Source organism: Monodelphis domestica, chromosome 1 (genome assembly GCF_027887165.1).
Source record: "Monodelphis domestica isolate mMonDom1 chromosome 1, mMonDom1.pri, whole genome shotgun sequence".
Classification (NCBI taxonomy): Eukaryota; Metazoa; Chordata; class Mammalia; order Didelphimorphia; family Didelphidae; genus Monodelphis; species Monodelphis domestica.
Window position 1 is genome coordinate 226,315,753 of NC_077227.1, and position 20,216 is coordinate 226,335,968.

General features: G+C 37.6%; 2 protein-coding genes across 2 annotated transcripts in view; one reads left to right on the plus strand and one right to left on the minus strand.

Moving 5' to 3' along the window:
* Positions 1–2,643: 2,643 nt before the first annotated feature.
* GON7 (GON7 subunit of KEOPS complex) lies at positions 2,644–4,698 on the minus strand. Its single transcript, XM_007472568.3, has 2 exons — positions 4,488–4,698; positions 2,644–2,980 (listed from the first exon to the last, which is right to left on the minus strand). The coding sequence occupies exons 1-2, from the start codon at positions 4,696–4,698 to the stop codon at positions 2,841–2,843; spliced, it is 351 nt and encodes a 116-aa protein (XP_007472630.1). The 3' UTR covers positions 2,644–2,840.
* Positions 4,699–4,753: 55 nt separating this feature from the next.
* The window catches only part of UBR7 (ubiquitin protein ligase E3 component n-recognin 7), a 34,528-nt gene continuing 19,065 nt past the window's right edge, over positions 4,754–20,216 (plus strand). The window contains exons 1-8 of the mRNA XM_007472567.3: positions 4,754–5,223; positions 9,705–9,838; positions 11,306–11,366; positions 12,635–12,730; positions 14,630–14,683; positions 14,871–14,976; positions 19,132–19,352; positions 19,871–20,020. Coding sequence (XP_007472629.1) covers positions 5,074–5,223; positions 9,705–9,838; positions 11,306–11,366; positions 12,635–12,730; positions 14,630–14,683; positions 14,871–14,976; positions 19,132–19,352; positions 19,871–20,020 — 972 coding nt within the window. The 5' untranslated portion in view covers positions 4,754–5,073. The remainder of the gene's footprint in view (positions 5,224–9,704; positions 9,839–11,305; positions 11,367–12,634; positions 12,731–14,629; positions 14,684–14,870; positions 14,977–19,131; positions 19,353–19,870; positions 20,021–20,216) is intronic.

Genomic DNA, 20,216 nt, shown 5'->3' on the forward strand with positions numbered 1-20,216 from the left:
TATATATTTAAATTATACAGAATAAGAAGTGATAAACACAAATATTACTTCATGCATCTCTGGTTCAGCTCCTGACTCCAGAATTTTCTACCTCCTCACCATGAGCATTCCCACACTAGAGATGCCTCCATCCCTTCAGCTTCATCCTCTGATTTTATTTATTTATTCATTCATTCATTCATTCATTCATTCATTCATTCATTCACTCATTCATTCATTCATTTTATTTGGGGCCACCATTTTAGGCTCTTGATCCACTCCAGGCCTCCTAGACTTTTCCCCCTAGCTCTCCTGTACAGATAACTTCCCCATCTTTTTTCAGCTCCCTTTTATGTATTTTCTCCCATTAGGAATTCCTTGAAGGCATTCTTTTTTTTTAACTTCCATTTGAATTCCCAGCACTTAGACTATAGTAAACATTTAGTAAATGCCACACACACACACAATGTTTTAGTGAGACGTGGCCTTTAAATATGTGTACTAGACAAAGTACACTGGAATTTGTAGAAATAAATCTGTATTCAGCATTAAATATAACAAAATGAAAAATTTTAACTATGAGAATGAGGTCATGTTTATGTTAAAAGATTACTTGCAATGAAAAATGTTTTATTATATTTTGACATAATTAGGCTGTCTTTACATCCTTTTAAAAGTCTAACCACAATTTCTAAAAAAAAAAATTTTCTGAACCACTTAAAAAAGGCTTTATATAACTGGTATTATTATTTTGATTATGTAAGAGCACTTAAAAGCAGGTAGAAATGCCAAGACAAACAAACCTGAAGAGCTGAAGAAAGGTATGTGATTCCAGGAGCTTTAACTGTTCTTTGGGTATGGATTTCAGAACATGTTTAACTCACCTTTCTACTCAAATTTCCTAATTAGAAAAACAATAGGTGTAAGTAATTTAAATTATCTGGTTGCTCTACCACTCCCACCTAGACTGCTCAATGATATTCCAACTGAATCTGTAGGCTGAAAGAAGAAAAATGTACTTAATATTGTTCTAACACAAAAAGACATTTATATCCCTGGCTCTGTGACCTTGACTAAGACATTGGGCTGTTTCCCAATGTGTAAAATAAGGGCTGGTAGTTATATCATGTAACCATTTAGCTCTCAAGTTCTATAAATTTCATTTAATTCTTCCACATATGATTTGCATTAATTTGCATAATCAAACATATTAAGCAAAGGGTAGGTTTGCCCTTTGCTATCAAGACTTGGCAGATGAGTTATTTCATGAAATAATGTTAAGATTGCAGCATTTAATCCCCAATATTAAATTATAATGTTAAATCTGGAACTGACAGTTTGAAAAGGTATAACTGTTTATTTCTAAGCTGTGCTTAACACACAAAGAAAAAAGTTCATTACTGTATACTCGAAAGACCTAGTTTTTAGTTTAATTTATAAATTTTTGGCATAGATATATACAGCCCAGCAGGCCTCATGATATAGTACTTGCTTGAACTTTCTTAATGAATTAAGATTTTGCAAAATCCACAATTCAAGTGGTTATAAACCGTTACATCTCTGGCAGCTGAGAAGTAAATGGCAGAAGAGCTGTCTCCTTCATATATGTGTGTCCTAAAAGCAATTTTGTAGAAGTATTTAAATGCAATATGTAAGTCAATAAGGAGCACAGGATTTTCTTGGAGTGTCATCCAAGGGTTTTTCCCTTTTCTTCATTTCTTTTAGCACTCTTTTCCTTTGAATCAGTCTTCTGAAGTCCTATCCCTACTATATTTAGTAAAGTTTGAAGCTTTCACAAGCTCTGCTCTTTGCAATTCTATCACTCACAAATCATAATATAACATGGTTTTTTTTTTTAATACATAGCAGAAGAAAACAGCTAAAAGATACAGACATACCATCCCTAACATTGTTAATTGGTTATGCACAATTATGATGACAAGCTAAACATTATAAGGTCTCAGGTATTTCACAACATTGGAGTGAGGTCTGGTTATAACATTTATATTTCACCATGGAACATTTGTTATTTTAGGGGGGAAAAGTGTCAGGTTTCTTTTAATTTAAAACTTATATTAAAGTGTTTCACAATGTAGATCCAGACTAACTTTGCAGATCATTTGACTCCCCACTTTTGAATCCTGTGTTTTTGCTAAACTGGCCCTTTTCTTCCCTATGAGCAACATGCCATCTTCTCTCTGCACGAACTGTTGGTTTCCATGCTGGAAGGGATCTCCTTTATCAGATCTCTTGTACATTTAGCTGCTCTTTAAGGTATAGCTTTAAGGGCCACCTCCTTCAAAAAGCCTTTCCTTATTTCCCCAGTTGTTGATCTACTCTTCCTCCCCATAAAATTATTTTGTATATGAAGAAACAATGTGGTATTCAGTAAGAGAAATGGTTCTGGAATCATAAGATCTGGTTTCAAATCCTGATCTGAGGCAAGTAAATGGGCAAACTGCTTAATTCTCCATGACCTCAGATGAAGGAGGTGGATCAGATGGCCTCCAAAGTTACTTCTAGCTCCAGATGATATGGTATTTTGTCCTCTGTGTCTATGTTACATCTCCCTGGTGGAATGTAAGCTCCTTGAGGGCAGGAATTATTTAATGTTGGTATCCTCAGTGCTTAGTATCTAATAGGCGATTAATAAATGTTTGCTGATTGAATGATATCCTCACCCAAGAGGGACTGCTTTTATTTCCAAATATGGGTAATATCTTTTTTGTTGTTGTTGGCAATACACAAAAGAAACATTTTCCTTTGACAGAGTATCCAAGAAGGTAAAAACAGATGCATTTCCAAAATAGAGTACAATTTTTTGCAAGATGTCAATATATACTAAATATTTATATGACAATTTAGCCAAGGTTTTTTACTCCAAAACTACATTCAAGACTATTGTCAAAATTTAAGGGTTTTATCCGTTTTGCAGGTGGTCCAGTTGAGTAAGTTTTGCTATGAGTGTTATTTTCTTCATCTTCAGCCTCATCGTCTTCACCTTTTAAAATAATAAATATTTGTTGTATGATAGTATTTAAGATGGATAACCAAAGGAATTGATGTGACCAAAGGATATATTTATAAAGTACTTTTAAAATTACAAAGCATCATATAATTTACTATAATGGGAATATTTAACTTCTGGGGTAAAAAAAAAGAAAACCAATACACAGACATTATTACTTTTGACACTATTAACTCATTTTCACTAAGAGTATTTTTTTCTGATTTAAGGGGGTAGTGGTTCTTGTCCTTATAACCAATCAATAGCACACCATTTCAAGACATTAAGAATAGAGCTTGAGACTATGAACATAACTGCTCCCCACAAGCTAATTGGTTTATACAAAGATGGAAACTACCATTTTATTCTCAATATCATGCTTTAAGAGAGCTAACCAGCCTGAAATAACAATGTTGTAATTACTGAGTAATTTTTTCAGTCATGTCTGACTCCTTGTGGCCCCATTTGGGGTTTTCTTGGCTGAGATATTGAAGTGATTTGCCATTCTCCTGCTCATTTTCCAGATGAAGAAACTAAGGCAAATAAGAGTTATGTGACTTGCCCAGGGTCACTCAGTGTCTTAAGGCTAGGTTTGAACTTAGGGAGATGAGTTTTCCTAACTCCAGAACCAGCACTATATCCACTGTTCCACCTAGCTGATATAAGAGTAACATTACAAAATATCTGCATTACCAAGACTGTAAAACTTTATGGCCTATCCTTTAAAAAAATTTAAATTGCAGTCAAAAAGGACAAGATTTGTCTGGTAAAAGAAAATTTCAATTCATATTACTGTTCACAATATACAACTGGTGTGAAAATTTACCTATCTGCATGTAAAACCAAAAAAATTAAGCATCCTATAAAAATACATTGAAAAAGATGTAATTTCATGCTCTTATACTCTCAGTTTTCAAACAGTAAATCTAAGTACATATAGACATATACCAAAACAAAGACTAATTCAAATTAAGAATTCAGAATTGAAGATTAGGGATAAGGGAGATAAGTGGGAACAAGCACCACAAGTGGTTTATCTGAATGTGTGAAACAATGGTAATGGCTAATACTTAAATAGCATAGTATAGATCTTATTTGATCCTCAAAACAATTCTGTGATATAAGTGCTATTATTACCCCTATTTTACAGATGAGCTTTTCTTATTTTCAATTATCATAGCTGTTATTTTGTTTGCAATGATTGAACATACAAGCCTCAGAGGACAAAAGAAACCCGACTAGATGGGAATCAAAATTCGAAAACTATCCTTTCCTCCCTCAGGCTGTCTCTACCCACTAGACCTCATTCTCAGGAGTCAACAACTCCGACCTGGTGCCCCTTCTGGGGGGTGCACACTCTGGGGCTCAACCTAGAGTCCGCTTCCCCCTACCCCCAAACTACCTTCTTGCTCCTCCCCATTCCCACTAGCACAATCGGCTCCGCCCTGCCCCCCACCGTTGCTAGGGTAACAGCGCCGCCGCGGCCGCAGTAGTCGCTCACCCTCAGAGCCTGAGGTGGAGCCCCCAGCCACCTCCGCGTCTTGCGGCTCCTTTCCTTCCACGGTTTTGAGGAGCTCGGTCACCTGCTCTCTCATCTGCGCCAAACCGGAAAGCAGTCCTTGGAAGCGACCAGATTCGCTCGGCCCCTCGCAAGTTACTCGAATCCGTTGCTGCTGGCCGTCCCGTCCCACAAACTCTCCCAGAAGCTCCATGACGACAGCTCTTCAACTGCCCGCCACAAGGGCGACCCGGAAACGGAAGCGGGAGCTACCACTACCGCCGCCGCTGATGCCACACAGGAGAAGGGGACGGGGAGGTGAGAGTGGGGAGTAGAGGAAGAGGGGAGGGGGGAAAGCAACAACAAAAAAAGAAGCCTGCTCCTTCCGCTCCTCCCTCCTCCCCTGGACTTCCGTTTCCGCAGTCGGAACCTCCATTCTCCCCCCCGTTCCCGCCTTCTCCTCCCTGCGCTTTGATTGGTTTCTCGAGGCGGAGGGGCGGGGTTCCGCCATCTCCGGCTACACCCCTCGCGCGCAGTTTTCCCGCCGCCCCCGATGTTGAGCTCCGGGCCTGCCGGCTGACAGTTGAGTATGGCGGGAGCCGAGCGGGGCGGGGGGCGGCCGGCAGAGCAGGAGCCCGTGGTGTCGTTAGTGGATGTGCTGGAAGAGGATGAAGAGCTGGAAAATGAGGCCTGTGCAGTACTGGGCGGCAGCGACTCTGAGAAGTGTTCCTACTCGCAGGTGGGCGGGGGGGAGGGGTGCGCACGGGCCGAGATTGGGGGGCTCATGGCCTCCATCCTGCCTGAGGTCCTCCAGCTCCCCGCCCTCGCGACCTCCCCCCGGGGTGCAGTCTAGGTTCCTTCAAGCCCCCAGTTTACCACCACCACCCCGCCCCTTCCAAGATTCTCCCTCTCCCAGTGTCATTCTGGATCCTCCCATTCTCACCCTGTCCTCCCGGTTCCGGTTCTTGGCTCGTTCTCTACGCTTGAAACTCCGTCTATTCCCCACGGGTTCTCTCTACGGAGATCCGTAACTCTCTTTCTTTGCTTGTTGACCTCCCCTTTAGCGAGTCTCCGCCCCCGTGCTTGACGTGCTCTTGCCCCTTCTTTCAGGTTCCCCCGACCTTCTCAGGTTGCCTTGCTCTCAGGGATTCCCCTCCCCAATTCCCAGCTTGTCCCCCCATTCCCAAACCACCCCATCCAAGTCCCAACTCAATTTATCATTCCCAACGGCACTCCTTTTTCCTTCTCTCTTCCCCGTTTCAAACTTGACCTCCTTAATCCCAACCTGTTTTTCTCATTCCCAGCATGACCTCCCATTCTTAATCTATCTTCCCTCATTCCCAATTTATTTCTGCTTCCACTTAATCCTCTCATTCCTGGGTAAAACCTTATTTCGCTCTTAAAGGCTTTCTGCCTTTGAAGGTATTTTTCCTCAGCCTGTACTCTCTCCTTGAGATTAACTCAACTAGCATTTACCAGCTGTGTTAAGTGCTGAGGAAACCAAGGAAAGGGAAAAAAAACCAAGAGCCTTGCTCCCGAAGGACATCACACAATCAGATTGTTTTTGCCCTTCTACGCTATGGATCAGCTTCTGCCTTTGCATAAGTGCCTGGAAAATAGTAGGCACTTAATAAGCCAACAACTTGTAAACTCGTATTTACAAACAAGATAAATACAGGATAAAGTATAGATAATCTCTGGGGAAGACAGGATGGGGGGAGGGTGGCTTCTTGCTTGAATTATTGCTACTTTAAGGTAGAATATTCAAAGGATGAAGGGATAGGATAACCAGTGACAATACACAGAGATTCTTTCATTCTTGATCTGTCCTCTCTTCCTAGAGTACTAGCCTCCCAACCTTCTCAGGGTCACCTGATTCCTTTTCCAGATCTCCCTTGGACTCCCCCCCCCCCCCCCAATGCATTCATGACCAGTCTTTTTTCACAACTTCTATTTCCAGCCACCTCAATCACTCTCCATTTGTGGTTTGCCCTCCCCATTCCCTTTCATAGATAGGGTTGTCCTATTCTCCCACCTTACCCCCTCAAAATCATGCTTCAAGGTTTTCTCCTCTCATTGCCTTTTTCCCAGGATTACCCTTCCCTCAGAATCTCCTAGCCTTTAGTCTTCCTCACCTTAGATATCATTCTCTTGTTTCTTTCTCTTGGTGTTAGTGTTCTCTAAAATCCCACTCCCTCCTTTTCTTCCCTTTCCTACCTCTGATTTCTTCTCTCCTTTTCACTCCTCTATAATCTTTTACTCTTTTGGGTCTTGTCTTTTATCCTGGCATCCCCACGGATTCCCTTCCCCACCCCCAAAAGAAAGAATGGATAGTAAATTCTGAGTGGGCAAATATCCAGATCCAAAGTTGGGGCTTCTTTGGGATATGAGGTTCTGGAGCATCTTCTATCTCTAGGTTTGTAGACTTTGTTGTATAGTGTTTTGTGGAAATGAATCATTTGTAGTTCTGCCTTAACATAGTCTCTCAGAATGTTATAGGGGAATCAGCTATTACAGATAATTGGCAGAAGAGAAAAGAGCAATTTGCCCAGCAAATTTGGCATTGGAGGACTGTGCAACAAAATTAAGGTTAAAGGGATTTCCCTTTACCTTCCAGGAGTACATAGAAGTGGAGTAAAAACACTAACTAGAGGAATGAGAATTGGTAGAGGAGATTGCTCAGCACCAGAGAGCTTAGTGGAGTGTGGAGAGAAAGGGACTTGAAGGCATTGTGTGAGGTGTACTGAAATCATAATACAACAGCCATTGAGAAATATATGACCTGCTGCAACATTAAATAAAAATTTTCAGTATCAAGTTCCCTTGTGGATCTGGAGGGAATACTTTGTTTTTAATTTACAAGATATATACTTCAGGACTCCATATTAGTGTTATATGTTATACTTTTATCAGAAGAGGGTACCTACAGCTGTGCTAAAGCACATCAAAGGTGATTTTTAAAATTTTTGATTAGCAGCAGGTGGTTAGCAAGAATCTGTTTGTTCTGCAATTTCCTGACTGGAAAGGAGAGGGGACAGCATTATTCTTCCATATAGTAAATTGTCTTAAAGATTTGAATATCTAAGGAGACCAAGCATTTTCTAAGATGAAAATGTGGTTAATTTATGTTCTCAAAAATGACAACATAGTAAAACATTGATTTACCAAAACCCAATTAAGTCTAAATTAGCTAAATTTATTTTGCTGTTTCCCATTTTTAATAAAAAATGTAAGTCATAAAGCAAGTAGCATCCGTATTTTATTACAAAAAATATATTTCAAGTTATATCTGGAAGCAAATAGAGATTCTACACAACTCCTACATTACCCACATCTTTTCCTATAATTCTTTATAATCATAGTTGATGTGAAATGATGATAATATGCCACTAAAGCAATCTCAATCATCAAATATTCAGTTATCTGTCACAGACTAATTATTAAGGCAGAGCAATTCCCCGATTCATTTTAGAATTTTAAAAAGGGTTTGGAACACATTTTTTGCCAGAACCTTAGTTGTTGACTCTACTCGCTCACTTTTTGTGTAGTTAATAAAATAACTATTGAGCAACAATTTTATGCAAATATGTTTAATTCTCATGGATTTTTGAAGTTGGGGACTGAACTGGGCATATACATACATAAAAATAACTCACTAGAAGGCAAATAAAAAAAAAGTAAGTAAGTGCAAAATGAACAAAACAGATAAAATGAATTAAGACTAAAGAGGGAGGAGAGATCTTCAGAGTCAGGGAGAGTTTTATAGAAGGATTTCATCCAGACTTTGAAGAATGAATAGAATTTTATGGGTGGGAAAGAGCATTCCAGGCAGCTGTGGTATAGTGGATAGAATACTGAGCCTGCAGTCAGGAAGACTCATCTTCCTGAATTCAAATCTAGCCTCAGTTACTTACTGTGTGGCCCTGGGCAAATCCCTCAATACTGTTTGCCTCAGTTTTATCCTTAAATGAGGCAAAGAGGGAAATACTCCATCTCTGCCAAGAAAATCCCAAATTGGATTCACGAAGAGTCAGATGTGAAAACAATAAAAGATTTTCCAGATAGGAGGTGTTCCAATAAAAGATTTTCCAGATAGGAGGTGTTCATAATGATTTGTGACATGTCTTAGGATATATATACTACTGGTCAGTGTAAAGCATATTTTAAGAATAGTCAAGGGCCATAAATTTGACCAAAGCAGAAAGATCAGTGAACCTTATAGAGACCAAGTACCCAAACTGCAACCCTCACATAGCATGTGAGCTCCCCCACCCCCCACTTACCCCAGAAAAGGGAGGGAGGAAGCAATCGCTCCTATTGGGCTGCTGGGCAGAGGGGCAAGTGATATGGAAATATCCTCAGGTGCATGTGGAGAGGAGGAGGGGAGCAGTCCTCTGGCATGCCCTGGCTCACATGTCATAGGTTTGCCAATATGGGGATAAGACTATATGATTAGAAAGGTAGGCTAGGAATTGCTTCCCACTTCTGGGACAGGGGAGGGAGGGAGACAATTTGGATCATATAACTTTGGGAAACTTTCATGGAAATTCGTTATTACATGCAATTGGTAAAAAAGTAAAATATCTCTAAGTGGGAAAAAAGAGAGAAAGGTAGGCTAGGACCTAAACAAAAATTAAAAATTTAAATACAATATATGGAACATATATAGAGATCTGACTATAGGTCTAGAGTTGGAAGGGACTTCAGAAGTCATCTAGATTAAGCCTTCATTTTGTAGGTGAGGAAACTACAGCCAAGGAAAGATAGGCATTATATCCAAGGTCACAGAGGTAGTTATTGTCAGGGGCAGGATTTGAACCCAGGTCCTCTTACTCCAGAGCTTGCATTTCTTTACACTATCTATACATATTTTCTCCTTTGAATCATATCTTATTTTGTGGTCCTGTTGTACTACTTAGAAATCGACTTATAATGTACAACCCAGATTGAATTGCTTGTCAGCTCTGGGAGGAGAGAGGGAGACAATATTGATCAGATAACTTTGGAAAACTTACATGGAAATTTGCTATTAAAAATAAATAAGAAAAAAATGTTTAATTAACTTGTAAGTTTGTATAGGAAGACCTTAACTACATATCTATGAGTTTTGAATCGAATTTCAATTATTAGATCCCAAAGAGTACTTAGAACCAGCTATACTATTTTTGAAGCAACTTTTCTTCTTGATGATTTTCTTTTTCCTCTTTGTGCCTCTTCTAGGGCTCTGTAAAAAGACAAGCATTATATGCCTGCAGCACGTGCACCCCAGAAGGAGAAGAACCAGCAGGAATTTGTTTAGCATGCAGTTATGAATGCCATGGAAGTCATAAACTATTTGAGCTATATACAAAAAGGTAAAACTGTTCAAAGAACATCAAAATGCCTGGATTAGTTCTTAAACGGTAACACTAATCCAAAGAATCAAACTTTGTATAGTCTTTGCCTTCTCAACTATATTTTCCTCAGCCCCAACTTTTTAAATTTAAGAATGATCTTTATAAAAGCCTAGAAATGATTAAAGCTGATGTGTGTTAATGAAGCAATGTAATCAGTATTGTTTTTTTTAATAGGAATTAGTTCTTGGGAACATTTTTTTTTAATGACAGCTTATTAAGGTATAAAAATTGATTTGTGTTTGATAATTTGGCATATTTAAGCTCAGGCAAGTGATCTTTTTCAGTAGAAATATTACTTATTTTTGTATTCTTTTTGGCCTCTTTTTCTTTTTGGGGATTATACAGTTTTTTTCTTAGTACTTTTCTTTAGGATTCAGTAGTAACCAAGTGCACTTTTTTTAACCCTTACTTTCTTTGAGTCAATATTGTGTATTGGTTCCAAGGCAGAGGAGTGGTAAGGGCTAGGCAATGGGGATTAAGTGACTTGCCCAGGGTCACACAGCTAGAATATGTATAAGGTCACATTTGAACCTAGGAATTTGTATCTCTAAGCTTGGCTTTCATAACACTGAGTCACTTGGCTGCCCCCAAACCCACTTATTACTTATTTTATTTCTTAATTTTTTTAAATTTCATATGGATATGGTTATTTAAAAAAATTTTATTCTTATTATTCCATATGTTTACAAACCCAGACAAAACAATCCTTTCCATATGTAAAGATAAAAAACATTACATAAATGAAATCATAGATCTCCTATATGTTTAACTTACTTTTCTTCATATCTACATAATAGATCCCAACCCTTCCCTTCATCACATATGATCTTGCCATAGAGGCCAACATGTTCATGTAAATTCTTTCATGTTTTATTTTCTGGAGGTAATATTCTCAGTTTATTCTTCTAATATTAGTTCTGTGACTGTGTATACTACCGTTCTCCTGGTTTTACTTCTTTCTTTTTTTTTTTAAACCCTTACCTTCCATCTTAAAATCACTAATGTGTATTGGTTCCAAGGCAGAAGAGCAGTAAGGGCTAGGCAATGGGGGTTAAGTGACTTGCCCCCAGGGTCACACAGCTAGGAAATGGTTCTACTCATTTCACTGTTCTTTGTTTCATGTAGTTCTTTCTAGATTTTTAAAAAATCAGTGCCATAGTAGTATTCTATCACAATCATATACCACAATTTGTTTCTCCATCTCCTTCAGTTTCTAATTCTCAGCCACCACAAAGAGAGATGCTGTAAGTATTCTGGAAAATGGGTTCTTTTCTTTAATTTTCTTGGGTAATAGACCCAGCAATACTATTCCAAGCCCACTTTTTAAAAAATGGGGGATGACTGTGACCTGACTCTTAAACATAAAAAGTAAGACTTTAAATTAAAAAAATAAATTGATATAATTACCTTTCTCCTTTGTTTCAGAAATTTTCGCTGTGATTGTGGAAATAGCAAGTTTAAAAACCTGGAATGCAAATTGCTTCCTGTAAGTAAGATTTTCAACCATTTAATGGGGAAGAAAGTGAATTGAGATTAATACCAGAAAGGAAATTCTTTTTTATTTCACTTAGCAATTAGCTTAATCTGCATTATAGTCTAATCTCTTTATTATTTATTTGCAAGGCAAAATGGTAAGTCAAGTTCTAGAGTTTAGAACAAAATTAAAGTAACTAAAAAATAGATGACTACTTAAGTTATATTACCAGAGTATGTTGCATATCAAATTGAATTTGTCAAATGCTCTGGGTCTTTCTGAGGAAAGAGAATATTATTTTAAAAATTGAATAAATAGTATTTCTAGAGAAGTAAATATAGACAAAGAACTATTTGTTACTCTTCATTATTATGTTGGCTAATCCTGTAATAAAGTCCTGTTCTTATAACTCATGATATGAAGAGTAACCCTAAGACCTTGAAGGTTATGCTAGTAAATTACAAACTAGAAAGACTTTGCATATGGATCTTATAATGAACCCTGTCATCTGAAAACCAGTCTAATTTTGTATGGAGACATTCATCACCATAGGGTTGTTGCAGTAGATACACTAGGTAATGAAACTGTCTACTAAGAATAGATAGGATTTCACATAGGGAAAGGTTTTTTGGTTGACTCAGAAAATTTGCTTGAATTAGAAAAAGGCATTACTTTTCAAAAGAAAGTAAGGGATATTAAATTATTTAATTAGGAACTCACTCATTCCTAAAGATTTGGGGCTATTTCTCTGATTGCCTTTGAGGAAGGGTAATTAATTTGAAGAAATAGGACTATTCTCTTGCCTTTCTAGGACCCTTGGATCATTCTGAGTAGGCATTGAAATCCAAACTTGCACCAGGATTTCTTTAAGTTAGGGTGATTCTCATTTGTCTACAACATTAGATACTCAGTTTCCCATGTTGCCAATCTGTTTTTCTCTAGATTTGGTGGCTGCTTTTGAGTTTTTTGCTTAAGTCAAATGTTTATACAATCTATCCTGTTAATTCCTGAGAGGCCAGTGATGAATGTAATTGTATTAATTATAATAAATCCTAATTTACTGAGAAACCAAGATTTACCACTAATGTCAAGAAACAGGAAGAAAAGTTTTTCTTTTTTCCTTGTATCTTAGACAAAATCTTGCTTTGAAGGGCTGAATTTTCCTGGTTTGAAAATGTCTTAAAGCAAATTCCAAGATAATTTTCATGGTGGATGTCTTTTTTCTGTCATTAAAGTTATAGTCATATTGTAGACTGAAACTATTATTATCTTGCTTTTAGGAAAAAGGAAAGTTAAATTCAGGCAATAAATATAATGACAACTTTTTTGGACTGTATTGCATTTGCAAGAGACCTTATCCTGATCCCGAAGATGAGGTAAGAAAATTGAGAGTCAAAACTAGAGTCCAAAAGCAGCTGGGTGGCTCAGTGAATAGCAAACCAGGCTTAGAGATGGGAGGTCCTGGGTTCAGATGTGGCCTCAGATTCTCTTAGCTCTGTGACTCTGGGCAAGTTATTTAATCCCAGTTGCCTAGCCCTTGTCCCAACTCTTCTGCTTTGGAACTGATACTTAGTATTGATTCTAATACAGAAGGTAAGGGTTTAAAAAAAAGTCTTATCAGAGTCCATGTCACCTATGGTCTAAGCTCTTTGCATTATGGGAATGCATGGTAAGGTTTGAGCTTCTTTAAGACTAGACTTTTTTCTTAAAGATCTAGAATGATTGAGGCAGCCTAGTTTATTGTAAATGGTGGAGCCTAGGTTCTTGTCCCAGTACCAGTGCCAGAAATTAGTTGTGTTATGTTGGCAACTTCTTTCAACTCTCTGGGAATCAATTTTCCCATATGTAAAATGATAAAATTGAACTAGATGGATTTCTAAGGTACTTTTTAAAGCTCTGCCTCGTTTTCCTATTACTTCAGGATCATCTTTGAGTTGAAAAGGACCCATATAGGAAACTAAGCCAAGGAGAAAAAGACTTTTCCAAGGTCTCACAGGTCTTCTCCGGCTTTGCTGCTTTTTTCCTCTGCCATGATCAGAAATTGGGGTTTATGATGTCAGTTTGAGCTTTCTTTAGAACCACAAGGGGGCCCTAGGCTCAAGTGTAATAATAATGTGCCACGGCCTATATCTTTTCTGTTATAACGAGTTCTTCCTTAGTTGTCTCCCATTTTTACTCTGAGCAAACTTACTATTAATTACCTGTTACTATTAATTACCTTTGGACTACATTTACTAAATTAAATTGAAAAAGAATAATAAATTGAAAGCAGCTGTGAATCAATTTTTTTTGGTAGATTAAAAATTGAACATTTTACATGGTTTTAAAGAAAGGGGACAGAAGTCATAATTGAATAATAAAAGGAAAAATTGAGTAAGAGTAGAAGAAAGAAAGAAAAACTCCAGCTTTTAAAGAAATTAAAAAATAAAAGAGTGTATATACATGTAAAGTATTTTTAGATATGAAAGACTAGAAAGAAATAATAGAAGAAAGACATTTAAAAATTAGGTACCTCTGTGTATTTTTTTTATTTAACTTTTACCTTCTGTCTTGGAATCAATACTGTATATTGGTTCCAAGGCAGAAGACTGATATAGACTAGGCAAGGAGGGTTAAGTGACTTATCCAGGATCATACAGCTTGAACCCAGGACTTTCCATCTCTAGGCCTAGCTCTCGATCCACTGAGCCACCTAGCTGCCCTCCTTTGTATTCTATAATTCTGCTATTGCATTTACTGCCCTCCTTTTGGGGTTAGGGAACTTGTATGAGGAATTCCCGATGTGGGTTTTCCTGCTTCTGGAGGGAGATCAAAGCAATTTATCTGTAGCATATATTCTTAGAGAATTGCTTGAAGAAGCATTAAGAGGTCAGTGATTTATTTTCCCCTGGCCACACAAGAGTATGTTTCAGAGGAAAGACTTGAATGCTGGTTATCCTGACTCCCATGGCCTTAATTCCAGACTGTCTACTTTATTGTATTGTCTCTCATTGCTGTCTTTATCATCATGACTCCGAGTTCAACAATGGTTTTCTGATTCATTTTCATAATACTATACTGTTTATCGCCATCTTCACTTTCATCTATTTTTCCATTTAATGTTTAAGTTAAAATATTTGCTTGAAATCTAAATGCAGGCAGGCATGGAGAGGACTCATGACGAGTTCTCAACTAATTGGCAGTATGAGCACAGAATGATTTAAATTTTTATGTATGGGAACTATTTTTGTGTCTTGGGTATCTTTATTCATCACAACATTGCCTTTTTGTGCTAGATTCCAGATGAAATGATCCAGTGTGTAGTTTGTGAAGATTGGTTCCATGGAAGGGTAAGTATTTCTTTCCTCTTTTAAAACTTAGGAGATCTTTTAAATTAAGGTTTTCTATTTTGTAATAGGCAATACTAAAGGTTATTATATACCCTGAATATTATCAATACTTTCCTAGTTGCTTAAAAATCAATATATCTGTTGGATAAATTGGAGATCATTGGAATATTCTATTCTAAATCGACAGCATCTGGGTGCAATTCCTCCTGAGAGTGGAGATTTCCAAGAGATGGTGTGCCAGGCTTGCATGAAACGCTGTTCCTTTTTGTGGGCTTATGCTGCACAATTAGCAGGTAAAACTTCTCTTTTGTCATATTTATACACTCTTAATGTCAACTGAAACAACCTACCAATCAAGCTGTTAGAGGCCCGTACTGCTAGGTATTCTTTGGAAAATAGAGATCAGTGAAGAACATATCTTTTAACTATGTCTTTTAGAATATCAGTTCAATAGACATCAGAAAAAACAGATCAAATGAGCTGGAGAATGCTTTATTGGAAGCTGAAACCACTTAAGCCTTTCTTCTCTTATGTCATTTACCTGCGTTGTCTTTTCTTCTTTCACAGGGAACTTCCTTACCTACCTTTTCAATCCTTGCCACCACTACCACAGGCTTTTATCGATTCATACCAGGACTACCACAGTTAACCTCCTACCTGGTTTTCAGTGCCATCAGTCTCAGCTGTCTCTAAGATGACACAACAGGGCCAAATTCATCTTTATAGCATACCAGGTTCCTTTTGCTTAGAAACCTGTAGTGCCAAAGGAATAAAGTCCATACTGTCTGGGCTTCTCTAATCTTATCCCAGTTTTCCCTTTCAAATGTCACTTCCACTGCTTTCTCACCCAGGCTCTTTACTATAGTCACAATACTCAGAGTTCCCTGAAAGCCACTCGGGGCAGCCCAGTGGAATAAGTGCTGAACTTGGAATCAGGGGACCTGGAGTTGGCTCCAACCTGTCTACTTTACCTGTGGGATCTTGGGCATCAAATTATTCTCCCTCACTAGACCTTGGTTTCCTCATCTGTAAAGTGAGAGGGTGGGATTAAATAATGTCTAATCATCTGCAACTATGCTTTTCACGTAGACAGAACTGAAAGAGAGGATTTCCAACTATAAATCTCACCCTTTTTTTCCTACTCATGGATTTCATGGGTCAAGCATATGTGCCTTTCTACCCTTAAAGCCTTCCTACCTTACTTTGGAAAACCTTCTGTGGAGTGGCTCTTGGGTGCCAAGGTTATCAGGTAACCAGAGGCTTGGCCTGCTCCAATTCTTCAACTGTTTGTTGGCTTTCATTGTCAGTCTGTAGCTTTCTGGGAATCCATAGCTTTGTTTCTAAGCTGACAAAGGTCTTTTTACATGTTTGGCATCCAATAATTGATGAGTCTATGTTGGAGTAATAGCAAAGTGTGTTGGCAATTCAAGAGGTCTGTCCTTCCTCTAATAAATTCTAATTATAGTGGGATCTTTCTGGATTTTTGTTCGGGGTTTTTCTTTTGGACTTTTGATAGAAGATAATTGCTAAAATTTATATTGTGCTTTAAAGTTTACAAAGCACTTTTACTATATTATCTCACTTGATGTCTACAACCTTGTGAAATAAATGCTATTATAATTTTTCAGGGGAGGAAACTAAGGCAGATAGAGAGAAAGGGACTTGCCCAGGATTACACAGCTAGTGAGTGTCTGAGACCAGATTGGAGCCCAGGTCTTCTTGATTCCAAGTCTGACATCCTTGTCACTAACGCCTCTCTGCAAGATAGCAGATGGAGGGATAGCTTTGAATTTAGAAAGATCTGATTTCAAGACCTGTTTCCAACACAATATCTATGTAATCATGGAGAAAAGAGTTGATTTCTTAGTGCCCCAAGCAGTTCTCTGAGATTCTAGTGGTTAATAAACATTTGTTAAGTACTTGCTATGTACCAGGCACTATGCTAAGCTCCAGAGATGCAAAAAGTCCTTACCCTCAAGGAGGGAGACACATGCAAATAAATATATGCAAAACAAGCTCTATACAGAATAAATAGGAAATAATTAACAGAAGGAAGGCACTAGAATTAAGAGGGTTTAAAGAAGACTTCTAGTAAAAGATGGGATTTGATTGGAACTTAAAAGGTAGGCAAGGAGAGAAAGAGTAGATGGAGGAAAGCCAGAGAAAATGCCTATGAAAGCCAAGCTTGAAGCCAGTGGAGTTTATTGAGTAGGGAGGGTGCTCTAAGAAAATCACTTTAGTAGCTAGATGGGAAGATGCATTGCTGTAGGAAGAAACTTGAGGTAGGCAGACCCACCAACAGATTATTTCAGTAATCCAGGCATGAGATGCTGAGGACCTGCTCTAGAGGTGTCAGAGAAGAGATGTTGCAAAGGTGAAATGAACAGGCCATGAAAACAGTTTGGATATGGTTAGTGAGGAATCTAGGATGACTAGGTTGTGGGCCTGAGGACCCAAGAGGATACCATTGTCCTCTATTGTTACAAGGAAGACAGGAAGTACTAAAAGTTATAGATGAATTGGTAATCTGTATTAGTAGGAGTTTTTATGCCAGGAATTCTTTTTAAAAACTGATTTAAAAGTCATAAATTTGAGCTTTCTTATGTAGAAGAAAATATTTCCCTTTTTTTGCCCTGCCCCTGCAAAGAAGTGAAGTATGGTGAGAATTGACACTATTTGTAGATCCATTTGCCAAAAGAAAACTAAGAGGAAACTACTTTTTTTGATACTTTAAAGGGGAGCCTTGTTTCAGATGGTGGTTAGATTAGAAACCCTCTTAGGCCCTTTCCATCCCTATAGTTTTTTATGAATTAAAGCATTGCATTTGACTTTACAATATCCCTTTACATTTCTCTTACTTGATAGATATCATGAGACTTAAATGAGATAAAGGATTTAAAGTGCTAAATAAATGCCACCCATTCTGTTAACTTCTTTCTAGTCCCTAGGCCTTCTGTCTGGTGATGGCTTCAGTTCCCAAGCCTCCTACCTACACTTCCAATAATTCAATCTATTTATAGAAATAAAGGGGTGTACTGGCAAATGTTTAAGGATGGAGTGCCCAACAGAGGAGGAATATCCTTTTTTCCCCCCAACTCTTCTGCCTTAGAATCAATAATATTTATTGGTTCCAAGGTGAATGAGCAGTAAGGGCTAGGCAGTGGGGGTTAAGTGACTTGCCCAGGATCACACAGCTAGGAAGTATCTGAGGCCACTTTTGAGTCCAGGACCTCCCATCTCTAGATTTGCTTCATGTGTGCTTTTAAATTTAGTCTGCATTGTTAACTTTTTAAAAATCTAGACAATAAAACAAAGTCAAGCCATGATTTGTAGCAATTGATTTCTGAGATATAAATGTTCACACTGAAAATTTAATACCCAGCTCTTACAAGCCCTTTAGAACTGACCCTAGCACATCCCCCAGCTCATAGTTTCCTTCTAGGATTTGAAGGGCTTCCATGTGGGAGACTTATCCTTGATATGCTTTGTCCAGACAAAACTAGGAAAAAGAAGGGAAAGTTGGAGAGAGAGGCAGATTTCTGCACAAAGTCAAAATCCAAAAGGGGGTGGGCGACTTGAGGTGGGAGTGGGGGTGAAATGGTGGGTTCTAATTCACTGGATATCTTTAAATGAAGGCTTGATGACTCCTTGACAGGAATGTTGCAGAGGGATTCTCAGTTAAGTCTAAGTTCAGAGATGTCCTCTGAGAGCCTTTCAGATTCTTAGGTTTGGTGCACAACCTCCACATCTAACTGCAATACTCCTCTCTCGTCTCTTATCTACAAGTCCCGGCTTGAATACTAGTTCTTTTATGAAAGCCTTTCTGGACCACCTGAGTCCACAGTGGTTACTTACTGCCCATAACACACATTTGGGAAGCAGTATGATGTGGTAGAAAGAGTACTGAATTTGCAATCAGACCTTGATTCAAATCCCCTCCAGAGGCTCAGTAGCTGTATGATACTGGTCAAGCCAGTTAAACTCTGAAAGCCTCATTTTTCTTCATCTGTAAAATGGGGATGCTAATAGTACAATGTGTGTTACCTACCTCATACGGTTGATTTAAGAAAAATGCTTTGCAAATCTTTAAAGCACCATATAAATATAAATTATCATAGGCTTTTTTGAATTATTATTTTTATGTGATCTACTTTCCTAAACAAATTTAAATTTTTTGAAGGAACTTTTTTTCCCCTATGTATGACCCCATAGCACTTGCTGTGTATACATTATACCTAATAAATTGATCAGTTTATGAAAGAAGCAGCCCAGTTCTATTAAAACCTATACCTATTGGTTTGGAAGTTAGGCTTTTATAACCCTTAAATTGTAAGAATTAGTTATTCATTTTCTTTCTATCTCCCTCCAATTTGTGGAGTTTTCTTTCTTCCTATGAAGTTCTGTAAGAATTTCTATCTGACAAAACTATGGATATATATATCTCCTAGTACCTACAGTCACCAAAATGGTAGCTGCTGAAGATGATGGAATACTGAATGTAGATGGAACAGAAGACCAGAAAGTCATTAAGACTGAAAATGAAGCAAATCATCATGAAAGTATCTCCAAAGAAAACATCCTAGAAAAGGGAAAAGACATCAAAGAGGAGAGTAAGGCAGAGCAGGTTGATGAACCATCTACAAGTTCTGGTTCTGAATCTGATCTACAAGTAAGAATCATATTTTTTAATATAATTTTTATTTTTAAAAATATTTTTCTATGGTTACATGATTCATGTTGTCTCCTTTCCCTCTTCTTTCTCCCTCCTGGAGCTGACAGGCAATTCCATTGGGTTATACATGTATTTTCACACACAACCTATTTTTCCATATTATTCATTTTTATAATAAGATACTATAAGAATGATATTAATGCTAGAAGAGGGGGGATTATGAGCTATGGAAAAAGTCAAAACCTAAGCTAAATAAATTTAATTTCAATGTGTAAATGTAGTATAAAGCATTTTACCAGACTACAACTTGACAAATTTAAAATACAATAAATTCTATATCAATTTGATATAATTAACTTATATGCTAATTGTATAGTTTATAGTAGTAATACTTTGAATGTTTGTACTATTTTGTTTCCAAAGAATATAATTTTGTAAAATTCAAACTGAGAAATGAAACTATAGTCGTTTAAAATGGCAACAACAAAAAAACTTGATGCTTCGCTTTAATCTAGACAGTTTCCATGAATGAACATCAGAATACAGAATGTCATTCAGGCTGCAAACTACAAGATCTGAGGACCAAGAAATATGTAAAGCAAGATACTGCCACCTATTGGCCTCATAACTGGCGTAACAAGTTATGTACCTGTAGTGACTGTATGGTGAGTACTAAATCTAGTTAGATTTTGATTGATTAAAGAATACATTTTTAAAATGACAATAACTGAAAACATTTTGTGGCTGATATCAAGAATATAATTATAGCAAGAATCTAGGACCATGTAATATTTACCTCTGACTCTTGTTCTTTCATGAATTTTATTTTAGAACACAAGTTGTTAATTTAGAGAATTTAAA